Here is a 22,572-nt window from a genome sequence, read left to right as displayed (position 1 = left end):
TGAAAAAAAAGAACATTGATGTACAACATTATTTACAGAATTACTGAGCTCATAAGATAAAGAACTCACAGTAGAATTGATCATGCCAACATAACTGTATTAAAAGATTTTGAGTAGTAACTAAACATTTCAAAGTGTGAAATAACAAAAGCCAGGGCAAGAAAATGTTTCCCTTTATCTTAGAAAATTTTAAAATAACATATTCAGTCCAAGACTAATAATCCCTAAAGTTAATAAGATACTTAAAATCACCAGATTTTATCAGTGTTCAGAACCACAACTTTAGAGCAACTAAAATATCTCATATTAATACACTAGCTTTACTTTACAGTATCTGGACTATGAACTTTAAAGAATCTTTCAAGATAAAATCACCTATACATCCTCTTTCCAGTATTACACTAATTATTAAAAATAAAAATCTTAAAACACAAATCTGAAATTGCAACCAATATTAGTGCAAGTGCCTGCTTCCCCCCCTCTGCCCACAAGTGGGAAATGTCACCAGTTGTTAGCTGAGGTCCAAATGGATCTGTAAACTTTCTGAAAAGGGAATTTTTATACATCACAGAATTTTATATATATGATTATATATATATTATCATTATATACATATATATATATACACATTCCATGAAATATAATGATTATTTTCTTTTAGTTCTCCTCACTACTGACAGGCTTGAGTGCAACTTGTCAGTTTGGAAAACGTGGGGTTTTGTGACAGATCCTTTGGAGAGAGCTCTTTGTTCATGTTTTAAGGCTGAATATTATACTCATATGTGACTTCCTTGTGTGCTGACATTTTGCACGGTGCTCCTGGGTTGCTTTACTCCTCCCCAGACTGTGCAGCACATTGATTCCTCCAGCTACCCTGGCTACTCTGCCATCTCCTGAGAACAGGAGGAATGGGGTGGGGAACAGCTTCAAAGCAGAGTTTGCCTGCAGTCCTGAGGCGTGTTTCCACTTTAGCACAGAGCAGTGCAGTGCAAATCTTCCTGAGCTAGACTGAGAAAAAAGAGAAGTCTAGATAGGTCAGAAACATATTCAGGCTTGCCATCTAGATATCAAAGCTTCATTTTAAATGATTTTGCAAACTACCTGTATCTTCACTGTTGCTTTGTTTAAATTACTGTCTGCATATAAGCAGACCAAAGTTAGATCAGACACATCATTCCTGAACTGCAGCAATGGACCACGTAATTGAGATTATGACAACATGGAAATACAGAAGGAGTTAATTTTCTTCTAGAATGTTAGTAGAACTCTGAACTAGAGTCAGCAAAATCCTGACCCATACCCTGAGGGGAAAAAAATCCCCCTGAAATATAACCAATTTGTGCCATTAACACTTAGCCATACTAATTTATGTGTCTCATTATATCTTCAGGCATGTCTGTGTGTTTCTGTGCTGCATAAACTGAAAAATTAGCAACAGGCATGAGACATCTAAACTGTAGTCACAAAACTATTTTAAAATTAAGTACATGAGGAGTTGTAGAATGCAAAGGAAAATACTTTATAGAAGCACTAGCTTTTGAGAAACACATAACTGAATAAGCATTCTGTACTTGAGGCCATTCCTCATTTATCACTGATATGAGTTGAATAAGATAAGTCAGGTAATGAGTTAAAAAAAGAGATTCTGTAACTACTTTTGGAACTTCTACAAAGGTACTCAAATGTGCAACAAATTTATCACTGGGTTTTGAAGGCCTGCAGCACTGGCCAAATACCGATGTCAGCCTAATTTTTGCCAGCAATTTGAATAGGAATGGAATTCAGCCAACACTAAGCAATCCTGAAAATCCTACTACCATTTTTTTTTAATTCCATATAATACTTAAACAAAACCAAAACAAACTAACAAAACACCAAACTGTTCATATTGTATCCTCATGCAGTCTCTATGTGGGTTATTTTGATCTCTAGAACACACAGTACCAAACCATTCAGAAAATTGAAGCTATAAAAATAGATACTTACTATCCTTCAATTAACCATGTGCATTTAGTTTTATATTTATAATTTATAGGTCCATCTGTTAAATATCCAGAAGGTTCTGTTAACCTATAAGAAAAAAAACAGTGCTGGAATAAACCAGAGACAACACAACAGAACATGAATCATTGACATGCCAGTAGAATCTTTCTGTTTGGAAAGAAAATTGGGAGTAGGGAAAACAGTCAAGTCTCTCTTTGCATTTCTCATCACACTGTTTGTGCTCATAAAAACTTGAATTCTGAGTATTCTATATCATTGATTTGCTTTCTTCCCCCAGGCATTCACTTGTATTTTTTCTAGTTCAGTAGCAAATAATTTAAATTATCCTTCACACAAAATGGATCCAAGCCAACGTAAGGGAGTTTTGTTTAAGAGCATTTTGGTTTGCTTTGCTTATTTGCTTTGCCATTGCCTTACAACTTACTTCTGAAATAAGACAACACCAGCCATGGGAAAACTCTCCTAGATCAAGACAAATTAAGATATAAATTTAAATAAACATATCTGTCAGCCTCCTCCTCTGTTATTCCTAGTCAGTACCCTGTCTCTTCACAGTGGTCTCCAGTGACTACCCAGGAAGGAGTTTAAATCCCTACAGATTCTCCACACAGCATTACACCACCTTCAATGACTTGCAGCTCAGGGACACTTTCAGTCCACAGCTGTGCCTTTGGGTTCATGTTTTATACCACTCAAAATGTAATGATCTGTGTTTTATTTCCCTTCTTTCCCTCCTCTGCCCCTTTTCCAACCTGGGAAATCCTTTCTCCCTGCTTTTAATATATCTTTTGTATTCTCCTAGAGCCTGCTGAGATGCAACACAGATCAGCATATTGTATTCAAGATGCAAGTGAACCATGAATCTGCACAGTAGCAATATTATTTCCATTTTATTCTCTGTTCCAATTTAAGATTTTATTTGCTCTTTCAACAACTACTATTCTGACATTTGAAACAGAAGTAGCTGCTGTAACCTTTTTTTTGAGTGGTAATAGCTCAATATTCATCACATATAGAAATTCCTTTAATGTAGAAAGAGAACCTTTTTCATCCATTCATATATATTACTTTGTATTAATCTACGCAGTGATAAAACAGTAGATTAAATCCAATAATCTATTAACATAAAAGCTTTCTGAAAAAGCCTGGTATCTTCAGCACACTGTATCATCACTACTCCACTCCATTTTCTGCATCCTTTATGATTATGGTCAGGTCTTAACACACATCTCTGGTGGCCTTACTCCACTGGGGAAACAGACCATCCCACTCTTTAACAACAAATAATAACAAACATAAACGCATCCTCAGAAACACTCGTTTCTTTCACTATATTGTTGAAAGAGAATCATTAAGAATAGGTATCACTGAATAAGAAAAGCTTTGTTTGTCTGGTTTTTGTGGGGGTTTTTTCATACATAAGATTCCAATCAAAATCATTTCAGTGCTGTCCTATGATTTATATACAGAAGTAAAGTCTTATTTAGAATCCAGAGAAGATTTATTTTCCTGGAAGAAGTGTGAAATATTACAAAAACTTATTTGCAGTCATGACCATTGCCTTCTTAGTGGTTGTATAGTGGAATGGAGGTGACTTACAAGAGTTGTTTTTATTAGTTCAGCCCTTTGGGACTAGTAAAGCACAAACAATTTCCCTTGTCTCCTAGGCTGATAATTTTTTGGTAAGTAGTTCCTTTTGGAAGAGTAGATAGCCTTTGAAACAGCCATTTCACTTGTTGGGAAAAAAAGTAAATAAATAAGAGCACGACATTGCTTTGCAATAATGTTCATAGAAAATGGTAAGATAAGGGGTTATTCTATTTAAAATAAATAAATAGCAAGACAGATGGGAATTACTTTAAGTTTCTTGAGTCATACCAAGAACTTTTCTGTATTATTTTTCTTTCCAAGTGTTATCAAATACCAAATCCCATAACTAACAAAGATAAGCAGTACCACTTTCAGGTAACCCCTTGCCCAATCAAGGGCAATGTTCTCTTTCATATAAAGCCAGGTATTCATCAGCAGTTTTCCTCTGTGACTAACACTGATTCTGTCAAATAACCACAATCCAGATGAGTCAACCTGGCTATGCACTCATTGGTCACAAAGGTGCCTGCACTGCACCCCACTCCTCGCTCACTGCTGAGAAAGCCTCAGTGATGAGAGGAAGCCAGAACAATTTGTGCAGCCTGCTCAGGCACCACAGGTTTGTCACACCTAGACTCCAAGCTTCTAAACAGAACACGCAGGGGAGTAGCTGACGCTGTGTATTGTCATTGAAATTGCACATTGGTTTTCATAAGCACAATAATATTTTTTTTAGTTGGCAGGGTTATAATCAAAGCCTAAAAAGAATTAGAGGGTGCATGGCAAGAGAACATTTCCCATCTTGTATAGATGAGAAATCTATACCGATTTCACATAAAACAGATCTACCAAGTAACAGAAAGAAGTCGGGATGCTGCACATTTAAAGGCATTCTGAAGCACCAGTGACAGATCAGTCATTCACCAATTTATCAGTCAGCAATAGCTTCCATGAAAGATGTGTGACACTACAGGGCGTTTCATTCACCAGACAAATACACCAGAAATGCAAGGGCTAAAGCCAACACAGGGCAACCAAAATGTGCAACAAAGGGATAGCTACATTCACCTGGAATATTACCACTGCTGTAAAATAATGGCAAATATAACTGAGATAGAATATACAGTGGCAATGTTTATATTTACCACTGCAGAGACTTTAAACCAAGACTGATGCATTTCAGGAAAAGAGAAAAGTATGTTCTAGTTCAGTCAGAAATTATTGGTCCAATATGAAGGAGTAGTCAGATTAAATCTATGCCCTGCAATACATAAGACGTCAGAGCAGTTTATTAAAATGGCCTTCCCTGCTGTAATATTTACAGATCTGTGAAAAAGCTGTCTTGTCATCTCCTGTATCTTCCTGCAAAAAATAATACCACCAAATCTTCCAGAGAGGGGCACTAATTTAAACCAGGAAAGTCACTGGCTATTTTCTGTCATCAGCAGAACATGAAGATCTACAAAACTGCTGGTAGAGGGACAGAGGTCTGATTTATAATACCGGTGCTTTAGGAAAAACAAAGCATAAGGTACAGTCCTAATATTACAAATATTCACTATGAAACAAAGAGTTATGAAGAAATTAATTTATGTGTATATTACTTAGTGCTACGCTTCTACTGATAATTTTAACAAAATGTTGGATTACTTTGCAATTCCTACTTCAGATGTATCTGAATATACAATATAGAGCATATTTTGCTTTATGGATCAATCTCAATATCAGTATTGGTGTGTCAGTCAAGAGCTCTTCTCTCCATTGCTGAAAAATTTTGCTCCATCTCCTTTGCATCTTTAATGAAAATATGTTTTATTAAAAAGAAATAAAAATCAATAACTGTGCTTCAAAGTTATAAGATGAAGTTCTTCATAAATAGATGTACTGGCAACCTTTCTAGTTGAGACCTTGTGCTTAACATTTACACCAGACAAAGAGACTGCACAGATCTGAGATCAGCTGAATATATTAATAAAGATGGAAAAAAAATTCAGACCACCTGGCAGCACAAGCCTGAGTCAGTGAGGAAGAAATGCAGAAGTGATCAAGAGGCCATTTCTCATACCAAAATATTAAGTGACAGACTAAGAAGGTTTTCCAGTATTTTTTTCAAAGGAATATCTGAAAAACAGTATGTTCTGAAAAACCCACAAAGCCAGATTTTTCTTTTCCAGGCATAAAGCATTGACTAGCACCTGATAAAAATCCAAAGAATTTGCATTTGATTTTCCTGTATTTTTACATTTATTGTATAACTTGCTGTTGGTTATTTTTTTTTCACAGCACATATGAAAACAGGGTATACTGAACATACTGTAGCTCTAATTTTTCTTCAATGACTAATCAAGAGGAATAAATATTTAATACATTAAAAAAATATCTGCATATGCCAATCACACTCCTCTACTTGTTACATACTGCTTTGCACTAATAGAAGAAGGTATATTTAGAAAGACAGTAAGGACATTCACTACAACTTCTCACATGACAAGTAATCACAGGCCTGCTCTTAAATAGGTTTCAGTTTACTCATTGACAAAGTAGCAGTTTCTGTTGCAAAGTGTCCCTAGTGATTAATTTGGTTCATCCTGAGTTCATCCTTCTAAATTATTTCAAACAAAACCATGCTCCAAAACTCACAGGAAAGTAAAATCAAAATTAGAATGCATAAACAATTTTTCCCCATAAGGATATATCCTGTATTTCAAGAAGCTTAACACTTGTGATTAAAAAAAACTAAATTAGCTGGGATATAAATCTGGTGTAAAACATCAATTTAAGGTTTATTCTGGCAGGTGTTCTGTTTCTGAAAAAGGCTGTTATTCTATAGCCCATTTTTGTAATAGTCCCCAAAACAACTGAAAGGATGCTATAGAAGTTATTTCCAAAGTCCAAACTTATACGGCATCTTCCTTATGCAATGTATTTTCCCTTACATAAAAGAAATCTGTTCCCTTGCTTAGGCTGCACAACATTACATAAGCTCACAGAACATAGACAGGACAGGTTGTTTAGAATAGGATATCTGAATGCGTGACTCTGAGGGATTCTACAAAGTGACTTGAAATAAGAAAGTGTGGGCACAGTCTTACAAAGAGCTGGTAAACAGACCAGATGCAAAAGATAAAACTAGTATTACAATATTAAATGTAATATTTATTCTATTTAAAATTAAAATGTGAAAATATGCATTAACTACTCAAGAATTTTCTTCTACCTCCTCACAAGGTGGTACCTGATTTTTTTTTAACCAAAAACCTCTTAAACTGCCATTTCAGTTACAACATGCCCTAACACCTCTCCAAACCATACTGAAACTTTGTCCATTATTTGTCTGATCTTATCTTAATAATTCCAATGACAAAAGTCTACAATCTTCTTAGGCAACCTATTTTAGTACTGACCTATTATTAGAAAGTATTTCTAAATGTCTAATTCATCTTTCTTTCCTTACTTAAACATATTTCCTCTAGGCAGACCTGGAAATCAGGTAATATTCTTCCCCTTTCAGCTCACCTTTTACAACCATCTACCTTCAGCCTTTTCTTCTCTGAATAAAGCAATTTAATCTCGCATTCCTCACGAGTCATTTTCTAGACTTCCTTCCTCTAGAGGTTTTCCAAGTCATCTGCATCTCAAAATGGTGCCTACTTCTCCAGCTGTAGCCTGACCAGCATAGCAACCAGAGAATTATTTAATAAACATAATGTGGCCAGTTCTCCTGAATGTAAGTAGCAGAAGAACTGCTTTTATGCTGATTTGTGTACAACCTGTAATTCCCCAAGATTGCCAACTTCCTCCACAGGAGGAACTAAATGGTATTACTCTAGTTCATCTTACTGAGGTTAATCATGCCTGCTCAAGTGTAGAAATTCAAATCCAATTCTGCCAGTATCAGGCAGTATTATATGGGATCAATGCAGCTCACATCAGCTGGAAATTGCTGCATGGAAAATTTCATTTACAACCACTTGTGCAGTAGGAAAACCTTTTTTTCTTTCTCTGATATAAACAGTCACTTAAAAGATAGTAACTTCTGGCCACAATGCTTAGTGAGGAACCCTACTTAAACAGCAATGAACCCCACAAGAAAAGAAAAAATTCTATTTGTGTATCTTTGTGATAAAGGTCTTCAAAAAAACTCCTGCATGTTTCACAACAGCCCTTTTTCTATTACTCAACTACGTCAACAGTTTCTGAATATTCATATTCATTATTCATGCACCTTAAAAAGCACTAACATAAAGGCAGTACTAGCAAAAATTAAAACTCCAGTGCACCCATGATCTTCATCATTACAGTTGCTTTAATTTTGTATACTATAATGCAAGTCATTCAAGCAATTACAACACAGCACCATTTTTTGTGTTGGTTAAAACTAAGCAGTTGTCAGACACCAGCACTGTGAATTAGAGGCACTGCAACAAAGTTTTCCTCCTCATGGTTCTAAATATTAAATCCAAAGAAAAGTACTGACACATAAAGAAAAGAGCTTTCTACTTTTTCTTCATGTAAAGAAATTTTCCCCTTAGGTTTCCAGTAACAATACGTGTCAAAATGATCCATTTCAAGTTTTTTTGACAAAATTATTCACAGAATTATAGGTGAATAAAGTCCAAGAGACAAGGTGAATAACAGGCACAGAAATCTCTCCCACTGCACAAATGATTGGAGTATTTTCATTTAAACGCTTGATACATGAAGGGAGAAAATAACCCTACTGAAAGTATAGAGCTGCATAGAATGGATCTTGAAAAAAGCCATCCTGACTTTTGTCTTCAGATTTTTCTTCAGATTACATGCATATATATTCCCTAAAATATGTGAGTATAAGCCATAAGTATCTAAAAAACCAATCCAAATGCTGATTGTCCTGAATCTAAGCAAAGAAATACACCACTACTAAGCACCGTATCACCCCAAATATTCAGAAGTTATCAACAACCAAGAAAGCTTTTATGGTATCTAGTTCTACACAGATAGATTTACATGTAATATTTATGAAAACTTCTTATAAAATTGAGTGGAGTTGAATCAGTCTACAGAGTTCAACAGCAAACTCCATATTTTCTACAGAACTGCTACACCAATTAACAGTTCAAATCTTGCCAATATTTTCCAGGTGGCAGTGGTCCTCCATCTCAACTTGGAGATCAGTGCCTTTTAAAAGATACTGCAAATAGCACGGTATCCTCCACTGACCTGGAAAAAACTTAGTGAAAAGAAATGAAGTGAAAGAAATGTAGTTTCACCTCTCTTATCTGGAATACTACAGACATTTCTTATTTCCTATTTTAATATCATGGTTCAACAAAGTCATATGAGACAGGCATATACTCTATAAGAAATGCTCAGGCTAGTTCATAGATGGCATCCAAAATTCTGTCTATAAATAGGTCTGCCACCATGCTTAAAATTAAGAACTGATAGAAAATCAAGTTGGCATTTGATACAAACACAAGACATGATATAATACCCTGTATCACCATCCCATCCAAGTATGGCTGCAAATGCTACTCCACATATAATATCCCAAAGGTCAAAAAGGTATATAAAAATCATTCCTGTTTTGAGTAAGAGGCAGACCATCTACCCAATGCACTGACTGAACTTCTTGTACTCACAGTTTCACATCTTGGTTACTCATTTGCTCAAAAAAAGAGCAAGGTTTGAAATATTCAAAGTTCTGACAATTCAGTCTTGATTCAGAAGAATATTAACAGTAATACCAAAGTTTTCTCAAGTATGCAGATAGTTACTATTAGAAGCAAATAGGAATCATAAAAGAATCTGCCAGGAAGCAAGGAGACACCCCATTGCTCTAACATTTTACAATGTTTGCTTCAGCCAAGAGTTATTTTTATGGCCAAATGTTGCCAAGATAATGAAGCAATTAATTAAAAAAAAAAAAAACCAAGAGCACATTCCACCAGACTGAAGTGGTCCTATTACTTACTTTTTCCTACCAGATTAACACTGTTATTATTTCATTTAGAAAAGTTCTGTACCTTCATAGATTATGTTGCTTTAAGATCACCCTTATGTTGCTTTAAGATCACTCGGAGTAACACATTATCCTTATATTATTCCCTGTGTTGAAAACAAACAAAAAAAAGTTATAGTTTCGGTTTCTTTAACAGCAAGAGCTCTTTTTTCTAGGATTTATTTTCCACAAGGCAGCCTCCATTTCCAAAAGTAACATGGTTAAGTGTATGTTCTGGCATTATTTTGTTAACATGTCAAAGCTCTGTTAGGGTACACTTCATCCCATCTTCCAGATCACCACTTGTTAGGACCAATATTGATCCCAGGTGGATCCCACTTGCAACAGGAGCTGTTGACACATGACCAGGCAGACAGCTCCCCACCCACTGCACAGATCCCTTGTCTAGACCCCAACACATCCATGTCTGTACCAGGAGGGTGTGGGAAACCATATCAAAAGCCTTGGAGAAATTCAGGTAGACAGTATCTCAGCCCACATCATCCATAAAGTTACTTAGTCGCAGAAGGCAATCAGGTTTGTCAAGCACATTTTGCCCTTGGTGACTCTCTGCTGACTTGTCCCACTCATGTGTTTCATCTGACTTGTAATAGTCCCCAGGAGAATTCATTCCATAACTTTCCCAGAGACAAAAGTAAGACTGATGGGCCTAATAATTTCCTGGACCTTCCTTTTAGTCCTTTTTGTAGATAGAGTAGTCATGAGCTTTCTTCCAGTCTTCTGAAATCCAGTCCCTCAATCTCCACAACTTCTCAAAGATTATGGAGAGCAGCCTCACAACAGGAGCCAGCTCTCTGAACACCCTCAGATGGATTTTCTCAGGGCCCATTCATTAGTAGGGGTCAAGCTCCCGTAATAGCTCCCAGTATTCCAAGCTCCCAGTAGTTCCCAACTATCCAAGACCAACTCCTCCACTGACGACGGGTCTGTGTTTACATCAACCTGTAGCTTTGTTCCCAGGGCTGGGGGCCCAACAGTGCCAGTACAGACAGATGTGAACCAAGTGTTGAGAACCTCTGTCTTTCCACATCGTTGGTGACTAATTCACCTCTCCTGCTTAACAGGCAATGTTGTGTTTTGTTCCTGCTTGTTTCCATACCTGAAGAACACTCTTCTTGTAGTTTTCGATACCTCTGGCCAATTTCAATTTAAGCTGAGCTTCTGCTTTTCTGACTGCATTTCTGAACACCCTGGAAATGCCCTTGTAGTCCTCACCATGTGTTTGTCTGCTTTTCCATCTCTGGTACAGTTCTCTTTTCAGCAGACTCAGAAGCTCACAGCTAAGCCAAGGGGGTCTCTTGCTCCACCTACTTCCCTTACCTTTAAATACGATTCAATCTCAGTAGTTTCTATGTTAAAGTAAGATTAGCTACAGGTTTTGATCGAATCACAGGATTAACATGAGTGAAGGATAAAGTTATTTAGGAATTTTTATGCATTTGTGTATGTACTTTATACATATGTATATATATTTATATACTGAGCCATATATATGTATTTTATAAGACTTCTATAATTAATCAAACATGCTACAGTATTTTAAGATGTGGAGCAAAAAGCACATTGGCAAGGCAGGCTGAGGTACTTGGCAACAAGGTAACGCACTGTGCCAATTTTTCACTGTACATCACCATAAATCTCATTTTCACTTGTGACCTAGTTCAGGGTTTTAACTTAAGCTTCCTGAGGTAACAGGCAAATGCTCTAAATCCAGTGTGTCACCAACTCCTAAATTTCTCCTTGACTATTTAAATCAAGTATCTATGCTCACCAAGAGGCACCTGTTTCTGCCTTCCAGTCATTTAATATCTAACCATCAGATTCCATGTCTGTTACAGACAAAATTCTCATGGCAGGAAACTACCTCATACCAGAAGGCTGCAAGCACCAGGTCACAAAAGCTATATTAGTTTTGAAAACACAAAAATGCAGTAAAATTTGACACACACACACTTTCCAAAGGAAAAAAAGTATAATTTTCTCTTAGCATCCCACCCTCGGACAACCATAGCAGATTTTTTTTTATTTTATATTATTTATTATTTGTTTGGTTTTCAAGACTTTAAAAAATTCATTTATAGATGTAAAATTATATTTTTAATATTTACATATATATTAAAAAAAACCAGCAACTCCTTCTTCCTCTCTCTCCCCCTTCCCATCAGCACACATGCAGCTTCATAAGAGGTTCCCAGTCTCCCAACAGAGTCTCAGCACAAATGTTGAGATAAGAAGAGACGTAAGTTCTTTCAGAAATTTAATTGATTAATAAATTCAAAGAGCTGGTTACTGAGTAGATTTCAAGTACTGTCTTTCAGATAATTATATAGATAATCACTTACTTCCAACTTCTCTGGCTGTAGCAATTATCAGGACATTACACAAAGGCCATCCCTCTGTTTGCAGTAAAGAAATGGAATAATGGCATTCATGTCTCTAGGGTATTACAAAGCATTTTTGTTTGGGGAAATTAAAGATTCTTACCAGTAATAAAAGAGCATCATTTCAGAACACATTTTACTCATATGGCAGGTGTCATTTCACTCATATTTTCTGCTTGACTTTATAATTTATGGGTATGTCACAACACTGTTAGCAACTTCCAACACTCCCTCTAGAAGTGGATGAAGAGGTATAAGAAAGAGACACTATGATATTTTGAGTGTTAACCATGACAGCTGCAAGTTTCCCAGAACCAATCATTTAATATGTTGGTAGAGGGGTTTGGGCGTGTTTTTGTTTGCAGGGGTGTTTTTTTTGGTTTTGGGGTTTCTGGGGAGCAGTGGGAGGATATCTCTAGCCTGTAATTTGTTCTGTATTTAAATATAAAACCAGAATGAAAGAAATACTGACGCCAAGTTTAAAACAACAAACGAAAGGTTTTAGCAATTTTAGCGAAATTTAGGAAGGGGGAATGAGAACATAGGAAAATTATGCTGGGACTGTTGTTGTCCCCCCTCCCCCAGGAGAATACAGGTATGGGGAACATTGCTTGGAATGCCCCACTTTAACAGAATATAACAGCAAAACACACACCTACAAGCCCAGAACCCTCATGGGCCTGTTCATGCTATCCTTACAGGGATAGAGCAAGGCATGTGGGGGACACAGCCAGCCTGCCTGGTCAGTGAGAGGCTACAGAAAGTGTAGAACTACCACTGATGAGCAGGAATTCTTATGATTGCTCCCAGGATAACAGGCTCTCAGAGGCTGACGATCTAACTTCTGTTAGGGGAAGTTCTCAAAGCTGCTGCTGATCTACTCCCACTCAGGTCAAACACAAAGCAGAACGGATTAGAAACAAGGGCCCACTCTTCATCAAGACAGTATAAACAGAAATTACACCTGTACAGAGAGAGGAGCTACTGGTACACAGCTTAGTGTTCAAAAGCCAGTAGGATTCGACAAAGCCATATGCTGAATTCTAAAGACAGTAAATTAGGCTGTTGGAAACAAATAGAGGAAAAGAAACAAGAAGGCAAGTAATCACTCTGAAATAGGGGCAGGAAAAAGCAGGGACCCTAAGGCTTAGAGAAAAAGTGATGATTCAGGTAGTAAAATGCACTAGAGCAGAGAATTGTTACAACACAGCTGCATGGTCAGGGAGAATGAGAAGAGTGGGCTGGTGCTGCCCCTTCTCAGATTCCATGAATCATATGCCAAAGGAGCATGAGCAGCACACCCTCCATGGGCCATGCTGTGGGACAGGCATTCCCAGCTCTTGGCAACTATGGACAGATACAGAAGCATTCAAATAGATACTTCTGTTATTTAATATGCCAGTTTACAAACATGCCATCAAGTATTCCTGTCAGCATTTCACTGCTTCAACTATAATTTAGTTATTTTTTGGAATGCAGCAAACTAGAAATCTAAATGGCTCTGGTCACCTCACTCAACAAGCCATCTAACAGTCAATGCAGAATAAATTTCCTGGCAATGGTGGAATTCCTATCAAAGGGCCTTTCAAAGATACAACAAATATAGAGTAATTATTGCTTTATTTGATTGGCTTAAACAAAACTGGAAAACATAGCAAATTCAGAAAGAAGTGCACTGGTTTGCATACAGAAGACAGACATCTGAAAGGATATTATTCAGCTGAAGGAAGATTATTACTGCAAGGATGCCAATTAAAACTAATCCTGTTTAAATAAAATTTACTTTCCTTGTCTACATGACCTTACCTGCTCTACTGGATGGTTCCTTGAGTACCTTTCCAGTCCGCTATACCAAGTAGCAGGCATGCACTGACATAAGCAGAACCTTCTATATCATCAATAATTCAATAATAAACACTTTTGCTTGTTTTTTTTTTTTTAATTGTGAGCAAAGAGAATTTATTTTTAAATGTTTTGGATGGTTGGTTTTGCTTTTCAGAAAGTTTCACTACAGGTAAAAATAAGTGAGTAGATATGAAAACTAACAAAACCAATTCTCCTTCTGCCTAGAAAACCACAGAAACGGCAATACATTTATAATTTTTATTGGAGAAAACTCATTAAATACTCCTTGAAAGACTCTAAATTATTGACATGGTCTGAGAACAGCATTCATCAAGAATTTCAAAAGTGGTTTAGAATCCAAATCAAAAGAAACCCCTCACAATAACAAAAGTATTAATATGACTTTTACTCAGGTCTTGATTTGTGGACTAGAATTTGGCATTTGTGCTACTGTCTCAGATAACTTACAGCTCTGAAGTTTCCATCAATGGTAGATGATCAAAACTGATTCTATGCTTATCAGTGATAAAATAATTTCTCTTGTAAAGAAAATGTTTTCAAAGATAAATTCCTGCAACATTAACAGCTTAATACCAGCAACAAGTCACAGGAAAGGAAACAAATTTCCCTAAGCTTTCAGTTGACCTTTCAACACTTTTGCAATATATAAACAGTCTTCTTTCAACTTGTGAGTTTTTCTAGACCAAGATCTTGCCAGAATCAAAGATGTTAGAAATCAAAACAAGTGCAAGACAAAAGAACATTCCCTCCTGTTTCAGGAAAATATCTGCATTACCTAAGACCACAGTTGAACCTCAATTTCTAATAGAGTTTCTGGTTGTTGCTACTCTTTTGTTAGATCTTATCCTACATAAGCATCTGTTCAGCAATGCTTAAAAGCAGAAGAGATTAAGAGCTGGGGGAGAAGGGGGGAAGTTTCAAGAGCAGAAAGGCTAATATTCCAGTATACTCAGCTGTAAAATGAATCAAAGCTGTTTTCAGGACATACTTCTAGATACGTCTCTAAACATTCACCCCACAGTCAAAACAAACATTTTTTTTGGCCTTTGATTAGTCACCAGAAGGTGCTCTTAAATCATTAATCTGAGCTTCAATCACTCCTGACCTCCGTTCTCTGAGGACAGCATTGTGCACAGGCTCTTAGTAGGTCATTAAACTGGAACCTAGTCCAGTTAAAGCAAAATTCAAACTAATTCTAGCATGGTTAGCTTTTCAGTAAGGAAGCTGAGGGCTATCACCAGCCTTAAGAGATCCAAAGGGCTTGATGAATCATCCCCAAAACAAGCTTTTATTTAAAACTGCAAAAAACTAAAACACACCTCTATGGATGTATGCTCTCAAAAAGAAAAAAAATCACAGAAATTCCAAAGAGAAGAGAATTATATATTTTACAGCATCTCAAACTAGACAATTAGGAAGCTTCATTCATTGCTTTAGGAGAAAAAATATTAAGATTTAGGATTTACAAATACAGCTGTTTTGATAAATTATTTAGACAAAGAGTTGAAAGGGAAAAACATGTTCATCCAAACATGTGGTACCTTAGTTTCAGTGATTAAATAAATTAAGGCAAATAAAGCACATAAACCATATACTTGTGGGAAGAGTTTTACTTTGATCTGTGAATTGGCTCATTTTTGTCAGCTGTTCATAAAATCCACAGCTGCATTTATACTTTAGCATATGTGTTCCCCCCCAAAATAGGTGCCAGATACGGATCAGGATGTATGAAACACCAGCAGCCATAGAGGCAGAACAAGGCATAATCTTGTACAGATGTTATTTTGCACCACCTCTGCCTCCCAGCTAACCAAAACTGAAGCAGAGCCCCTTTCCCCTTGAGTTTTCTGTCCAAAATGGAAGCCAGGCACGAGCTGTAATGTGAACACACTGACCTGGCCAGCTACAAGTGGGCAGCACAGAGGAGGCTTTGCCCTCCCATCAGCGAGCACTCAACCAGCTCGTGGAGCTTGGAGTCACATGCAGAGTGACAATCAGCAGGATCCATCTCCTGACCAAGGGAGACACACTAGGGTCATTTTTGTCTGACTTTCTCACCCTTAAAAAACTATCCTAATAAAATAGCTACTTCTTAAACACCAACTCTCAAAGTTTTCTGAATATACAAGACTGAGATGGCTTCTTCAGCCTGAGATTGGTAATTGCCAGCCTAATGTCTGCTTTTGCATTTAGTTAGAAAATAAGCTAAATCTTTGCTTACAAAATCACTAGGAATACAAATTTTTAATCCCTTTACATTTTAAAATGCTTTTTCTTGAATTAGCCTAAGGATCTGAGTGTTCCAGTTCACAGAAGTTCTTAGGCTGCAAATCCATTTACTAAAGACAGGATTATAGAGCACATGTGTATCATTTTACATATTATACTTTTAGGGAATTTAAACTGACAGGGCTGCCTTAAAAAGCTTTCAGTTGATAAGTGAGCTTTAAGGAAGTATTTACTCATATTTCTTGACTTTCAGTACATACCCTGTACTATCACAAAAACTTGAAGGGATCTAAAAATTTTACTAAGCATAAAAATGGACATAGCCCTTGTCTAAGTTGCCACGGTGTAAATCTGCAAGAGTTGCCTGTCGTGTACAACAGGGATATAGGATTAGGTCTTACAGGCAAGAGAGGGCAAAGCCCAGCTTCAGAAGATTGTTGGAAGACTTTCAACATTCTCAAGCTATAGTTCCAGATATTCTTCTCATTAGTGTTTTTACCACTCATTAGAGAAGAGTAGGATAAACACATAACTAACTTTGCACATGCCAGGAGAGTAAAGAAGGATCCTTTAGGTAACAGCTGGGGAAACTGGAGAAAATTAAGCTAAATGACTTGTCCCTTAAGTGGGTAGCTAAACATTTAAGAGAAAAAGCGTCAATCTCCAGAAGTAATTTAAGCTACTAAGCAGACAATATATGCCTGGGGAGGGGAGGAAACATGCCTTTGGTAAGCTTTCCAAGTAATTTCTATAGATTAGTAGTTTCCCATATTTTACCTCTTTTTTTTTTTTTTTTTGTATTTTGCACAGCCATTCAGATCTGTGCTACTCATCTGTTTCTGGATTCCCTCAGCATCACACTGCATAAAATATTGATACATTTGCTGCATGCACTAGATAAGGCAACATCCCAAATGAGGTCAGTGACATCCACCTGCTTCAAAACAGGAAAGAACCCTCTTTAATGTCTTCACACAAGCAAATACTGGGACATATGAATAAGTCATATGGAAGCTCAAAGTCGCCACCTGCTATTCTATGAGAAAACAGGATGGCTACATATTGTTAGGTCTAAGGTTACCTTGCATAAGTGTCTGCATAAAAAGAATTTAACAGTTTTAAGCAGTCCCTGATGATAAACCAGACCAGAAGGCACAGCTATGTTTCTTATGAATAAGGTTGAATAGAGCTGTATTCCACTCATTGATTTTAAAATAAAAGTTATCCATTAACTGAGTCAGTCGGTGAGGTATGTTAATCACTCATCAGGGAGCCATCTCCTCAGCATTCACACAAAGGATGCATCTTGAAGGCTTTTTTTACAAAGAATATCTGAATGATTCATTTTTCCTATGTCTCCATGCAGATTTTTGCTTCTTGAACTGTGTACTTATACAAAAATTAAAAAATAATTTTTTAGCCTTAAAGGTGCAAAAGTTGGATTAATTTACAGGGAAAACAGTATACTAAGACTATCATAATGACATCTCAGAGAGTTTCAAGAAATGCTGAATGCCCTAGTGAATTGTTGGAGATTTAGGGTCCCAGAACCTTTTAAAAATGTTTGATTACCTCAAGAGGTGAATGAACAAGATTATTTAAAGAAATAAAACAGACTGAGTTGGAAGAATGTATTTTAAAATCAGCAGCAAGAGACAGTTTGCAGACAAGCAATCAAGTTGAGAATGACAGCTAAAAAGGATAAAGAGTAGTTGTTTCAAAGGTTTTTCTACTCCTTAGTAAGGAAAATAAACCAACTAGATACTGGAGCAGCAGTTACAGTAGTTGAGAGTCCCAAGTCAAGAAAGACCTGTACCATCAAAGTCAACAGAGAAAAAACATTCAAGAAACCACACAACAATGAAGGCAGAATAACATAAAAAACCCACTCTGAAGGAGACTTCTTTTCAAAGAGCAACAGCGTCAAAGACGGATTAAATAAAAAGTCCATCTTAATAGAAGATGAATGCTATAATTTAAGTCAATACTGAATGGCCCAGTTGCAGCCCTGTTGCACAGATAGAGGCCAACAAGTTCCCATCTTCAAAATTTGCAGGGATCAACATGGAAAGAGGTGCCAACGACAGCATCTAGTGCCTGTTAACTCACACAACCACGTCTGCATTTGCTTTTCTCATTTCAGAAACGAAGCCTGCCTAAAAAATGTTAAGATCAAAATAATTATAAAATGAACTCAACTATACAATGAGGTTACAGAAATCTTCAAGTATGACCTGTTTGGGGCTGTGACATGCAGGTTGTGTCACAGATCACTTACAGGCTGCAAAGCTTTGCAGGTGCTGTTGATCCCAAGTTAATATGGCAATATTTAACCAGGATACTGTGCATTCTCTACACAACTCTGGTATTGCCAGCTGGGAATTTGGCATGGGAAGTTTGTTGGAAACAAAAATATTACATAATCAGACAAATGATCAGAACGGAAAGTCACTCTGCTTAATTAAAGCAACAAGGTACAGTCAGCCCAGCCCTCTCATCTCAGGAAAAAGATGGACATTCCTGGTAATATTTCAATAAATTGATCATGGAGGGATAACTTTATCTACAGAGATTTGATGAGAATTAATCCAGCTGTTTTCAGATAGTGCTCTATTCAAAAAGTTGTCAAGACTCAAAATTTTAGGTTCCCAGTGGACACCCAGCTCCTGTACTTATTTCACACTTACCAGGAGCAGCTCTTCCCTAATTCAGGCGCCCAGTAGGATCAGACAATTTTCACTGAGACAAACAACATAAAAACATAATATCCTAGTCTTCTCTGTATTATTTTGGGTTTTCCCTTTTAAAAATGAGATAAAGCTATCAGAATGACAGACATCTTAGGACTCATAGTGACAATGCTGGTGAACCAAACACACAACTCATCATCATCACCCAGAAAGCTGCCTGCTATGCACAGCTCTAAGTAACACACAACTTACCCAGTCTCACAAAAACAACAAAAAAAATAGCCACAAAATACTACTAACCCACTAATTTTAACATCATGGTTAATAAGCATGCAAAATACATCAACAGCAAACTTTAAAAACTCTTCAAAGCTGATTTATTTTCTCCTTACAAGTGTGGGTGAAGGGTTCTTTCTGCAGTAATAAGTTCTATCTCTGTGCTTTTGACAAGAAATAAAGACTGAAACCAACAGAAAAACACAAAAGAAGTGATAAGTTAGTTTGTATTTCAGCTGTACACTGATATTAAAACCTCCATTTTCTTTGGATTATGGAGTATATTGGTTTGTTTGGTTTTTTAAATTACTTGTGAGTAAACACAAAAGAACCTCTCTTGAAAAACCTTTTAATTTGTCATAAAAAAAGCCTGGGGTATGGAAGGATTACGCAAGTTTATTTTTGTTTCATTCATGTATTTTCAGCAGAGGTATGTTCATGAAAATCAAGCACCTATGAGCAGTACTGTTGGATACATACAGGATTTAATACCTTCTCCTGTATTAACTGTCCTCCTGCCCTGGGGGGGATTTGCTGAAAGTCATGTAATTCATTATAAATATTTCTTCTACCACACAATTACAGGAAAAATACTTATTTTGACACCATATCAACCAGAGATGCTAAATCAGCTGTACCAGGTGTGTTACGTGTGTATCAATAAGACCATTACTGGAGAATAGAAGGACACCAAAGCTTTCCATACTGGGAAAATTGAATAATTATTCTGAGTACCAAGAGTAACTAATTAGCAGATTTTAAGCCAGAATGTATGATCCTAAAATCTTAGATATTTCCATTTAAATTTTTCATCAGTGCCTACTTTTTTACTGCAGGGAAAAAAGAACAGAGAGGATGGAAGACTATTATATACATGTACTATGTAATGATATCAATTTGAGTATCCACATGGACAAAATAAATAAGTCAAAGCAGCTGTACATACTCATTATCACTCCAGATGTAATTTGAGATGAAGATCAGTCACTGATTAAATTGTTATCTTTAATAACTAGACAAGCACAGAAATAATTCATCTTTACAAACTACTTTGCAAAATACATGCCATGGGATCATAAACTTGCTAGAAGTAGATATTATTTCTGTTTTATTGCCAGTTAGAATGTGCTCTCTGAGTGACAGCGAGTATTCATATAAACTGAAAGATTGCATAGTTCCATCTATGCAAATAATAATTAAGATAATTGATAGAAGGTAAATAGGGAAGTAATACAGAACATGTGCATTCTAGTAGTATTCAGCAGAATTAAGTTTATTTTCTACACAGTGAAAATTTATGAATAAATGGGGATGAATCTTCTGCTATTTACCTTAAAGCATGAAAGTTGCTTGGAGGTGGAAATGCAAGTCAGAATTAAAATACTGCCCAACCTCCAAGTGAGGTTAAAATGACCAAGAATTCTAAACAAGCCTTAAATTACTTAATATCTAATTACATCTTACAAAACAAACTGAGATAATGTGATTATAATCTGTAAATTGGTCAGCATTACCTCCTGTTCTAATTCTGGCTTTTAAGAAATGTGTACATGACAAAGCAATCAACCATAAAACCAAAACATCTAAGCTGTAACGTAGAACATTAATAGCACTAGAGCAAGAAGTTCGGGTTCAAATTTTTTTTAAAAATAGTGTTCTCAGCTAAGGAAATTTGTTAGATAATGTGCTTGTATGAGTACATATCTATGTGACTACAAACTTGTCAAATGACAAAAAACATCAGGAAGCGTGAGGCAACAGAAATAGCAGATAGCACAAAACAAAGAAAATTTTCAGTGATTTTGACTCAGGATGATGATGTAAAATATTACCTTGTGAAAGCAAGACAGCTCATGGAACAAAGTGTATTGAGTTGGATAACATCACACTTTTAGCAGTAAAAAATTCAAAGAACTTAATGTCCTACCAGAACAGAGACAAGAATCTCTACACAAGAGCCCTAGGAAACAAAAGAACCAATATATTAACTTGCAAGTTAAGCAGTAGGCACTTTATTCAATATATTAAATTATAGCATTTGTCATATTCTAGCAAATATTATACCTAAATTTAATGCAAAAAAGGAGAGAATTAATAGAACCTATTAGTCTGGCTTTTCATTATTCTGTATTCATAGTTCAATCTAAAAATATGGATGTGAGGGGAAAGAAGAATAAAATGCATCATAAATGTATTAATATCGCACACTATATTTGATAAAGCAACTATAAAGAAAATTACCATTATAAGAGGGCTCAATAATAAGCTGTGCAGTAAAGTTGGAATCCAACTTAATATGAGAACCACAGTGGAAATAACAAGTTGGATAGAAATGGGACCAACAGGTTGTGCACAAGAAAAAAATTTAACCCAGTACAGGAATTAACACCGGGTAGTGAAGGCAGTCAAAAACTGGCCTTAAAAATATACCTAACAATGATGGCACAAATGTGCTAGTGGAATTTATTGATGGCATGAAATTGTCCATGTTATTAGAGATTAATATATCCCATGCAGAGAACTAGGTGATGTTAATGCTGCACTAAGGACAGAGAGTAAATTCACTAATTTAATCTGTAAGTCATACACTTAGAAGTGAGGGGAATAATTTTAACTAGTCCACTGGAGAAGGGAGATAATTAAAGCAGCAGCAGAATGACTCTACGCCACCAATGGAACACTTTCAGAAAAAGAAAAATGATCCTACAGTGTGGGATTTCCAGAGATCAGGCAGTGATCCAGATGTGGGATTTCCAGAAGCAGGCAGGCAGAAACAGTATCACAGCACAGGAGTCAGGCAAAGCCATATCCAGGAAACAGGAGAGGAAAGATTAAACTGGAACAGAGAATGCTATTTGAATGACTAGGAGAAATAAGAGCCTAGTAAGAAGACACTTGCTTATCCCAGCATAATGAAGTCTGAAATAAAAATATGACACTCTCTGTACATAAAAAGAGGACAAAAAGAAAAGCAAATGGGAAGAAAAAAGCTCTTCTAAGTGGCTGTGCACACAAAAGTGTATAAAGGAAACTACACGAACAAATTCAGAGGCACAGTCTAAATTCAGGCAGTCAGAAATCACAGAATAAATGAGGCTGGAAAACACCTCTGAGATCATCAAGTCCAACCTATGATGAACACCAACATGTCAACCAGACCATGACACTGAGGGCCACATCCTTAAGCACCTCCAGGGATCATGACTCCACTATCTCCCTGGGCAGCCCATTCCAATGCCCAAATGTGAGATTCAAGAAGCTCTGAATATGTTTATGGCATATGTAGTTATATAATACTGTCACTTCACTCCCCAGAGTTTGAGAGTATGGCATAAAGAGCTTAATAAATATTCTTTTATTTAAATCATGTATACAAAGGCATGCTTCTAAGAGATACCTGCTGGAGTTTCAAATTGTTCTGCCAGAGGCGACTGTAGGGGTTTGTGCTCGTGTTTTGTCTTTCTTTTTTTTTTAAACACAAAATATTCCCCCCCCCCCCCCACAAAAAAATCCCCCTGAATAACAAAAGGGA

General features: G+C 36.5%; 1 protein-coding gene across 1 annotated transcript in view; it reads right to left on the bottom strand.

The window, feature by feature from the left end:
• Positions 1-22,572, bottom strand: part of ATRNL1 (attractin like 1) — a gene marked incomplete at its 5' end in the record, with an annotated part of 455,979 nt that overhangs the window by 415,245 nt on the left and 18,162 nt on the right. The window contains one exon of the mRNA XM_008629373.2: positions 1,987-2,070. Coding sequence (XP_008627595.2) covers positions 1,987-2,070 — 84 coding nt within the window. The remainder of the gene's footprint in view (positions 1-1,986; positions 2,071-22,572) is intronic.

This window comes from Corvus brachyrhynchos, unplaced genomic scaffold (genome assembly GCF_000691975.1).
Source record: "Corvus brachyrhynchos isolate BGI_N302 unplaced genomic scaffold, ASM69197v1 scaffold783, whole genome shotgun sequence".
NCBI lineage: Eukaryota > Metazoa > Chordata > Aves > Passeriformes > Corvidae > Corvus > Corvus brachyrhynchos.
Note: the sequence above shows the minus strand (reverse complement) of the source record. Positions and strands in the feature narration are given on the sequence as shown.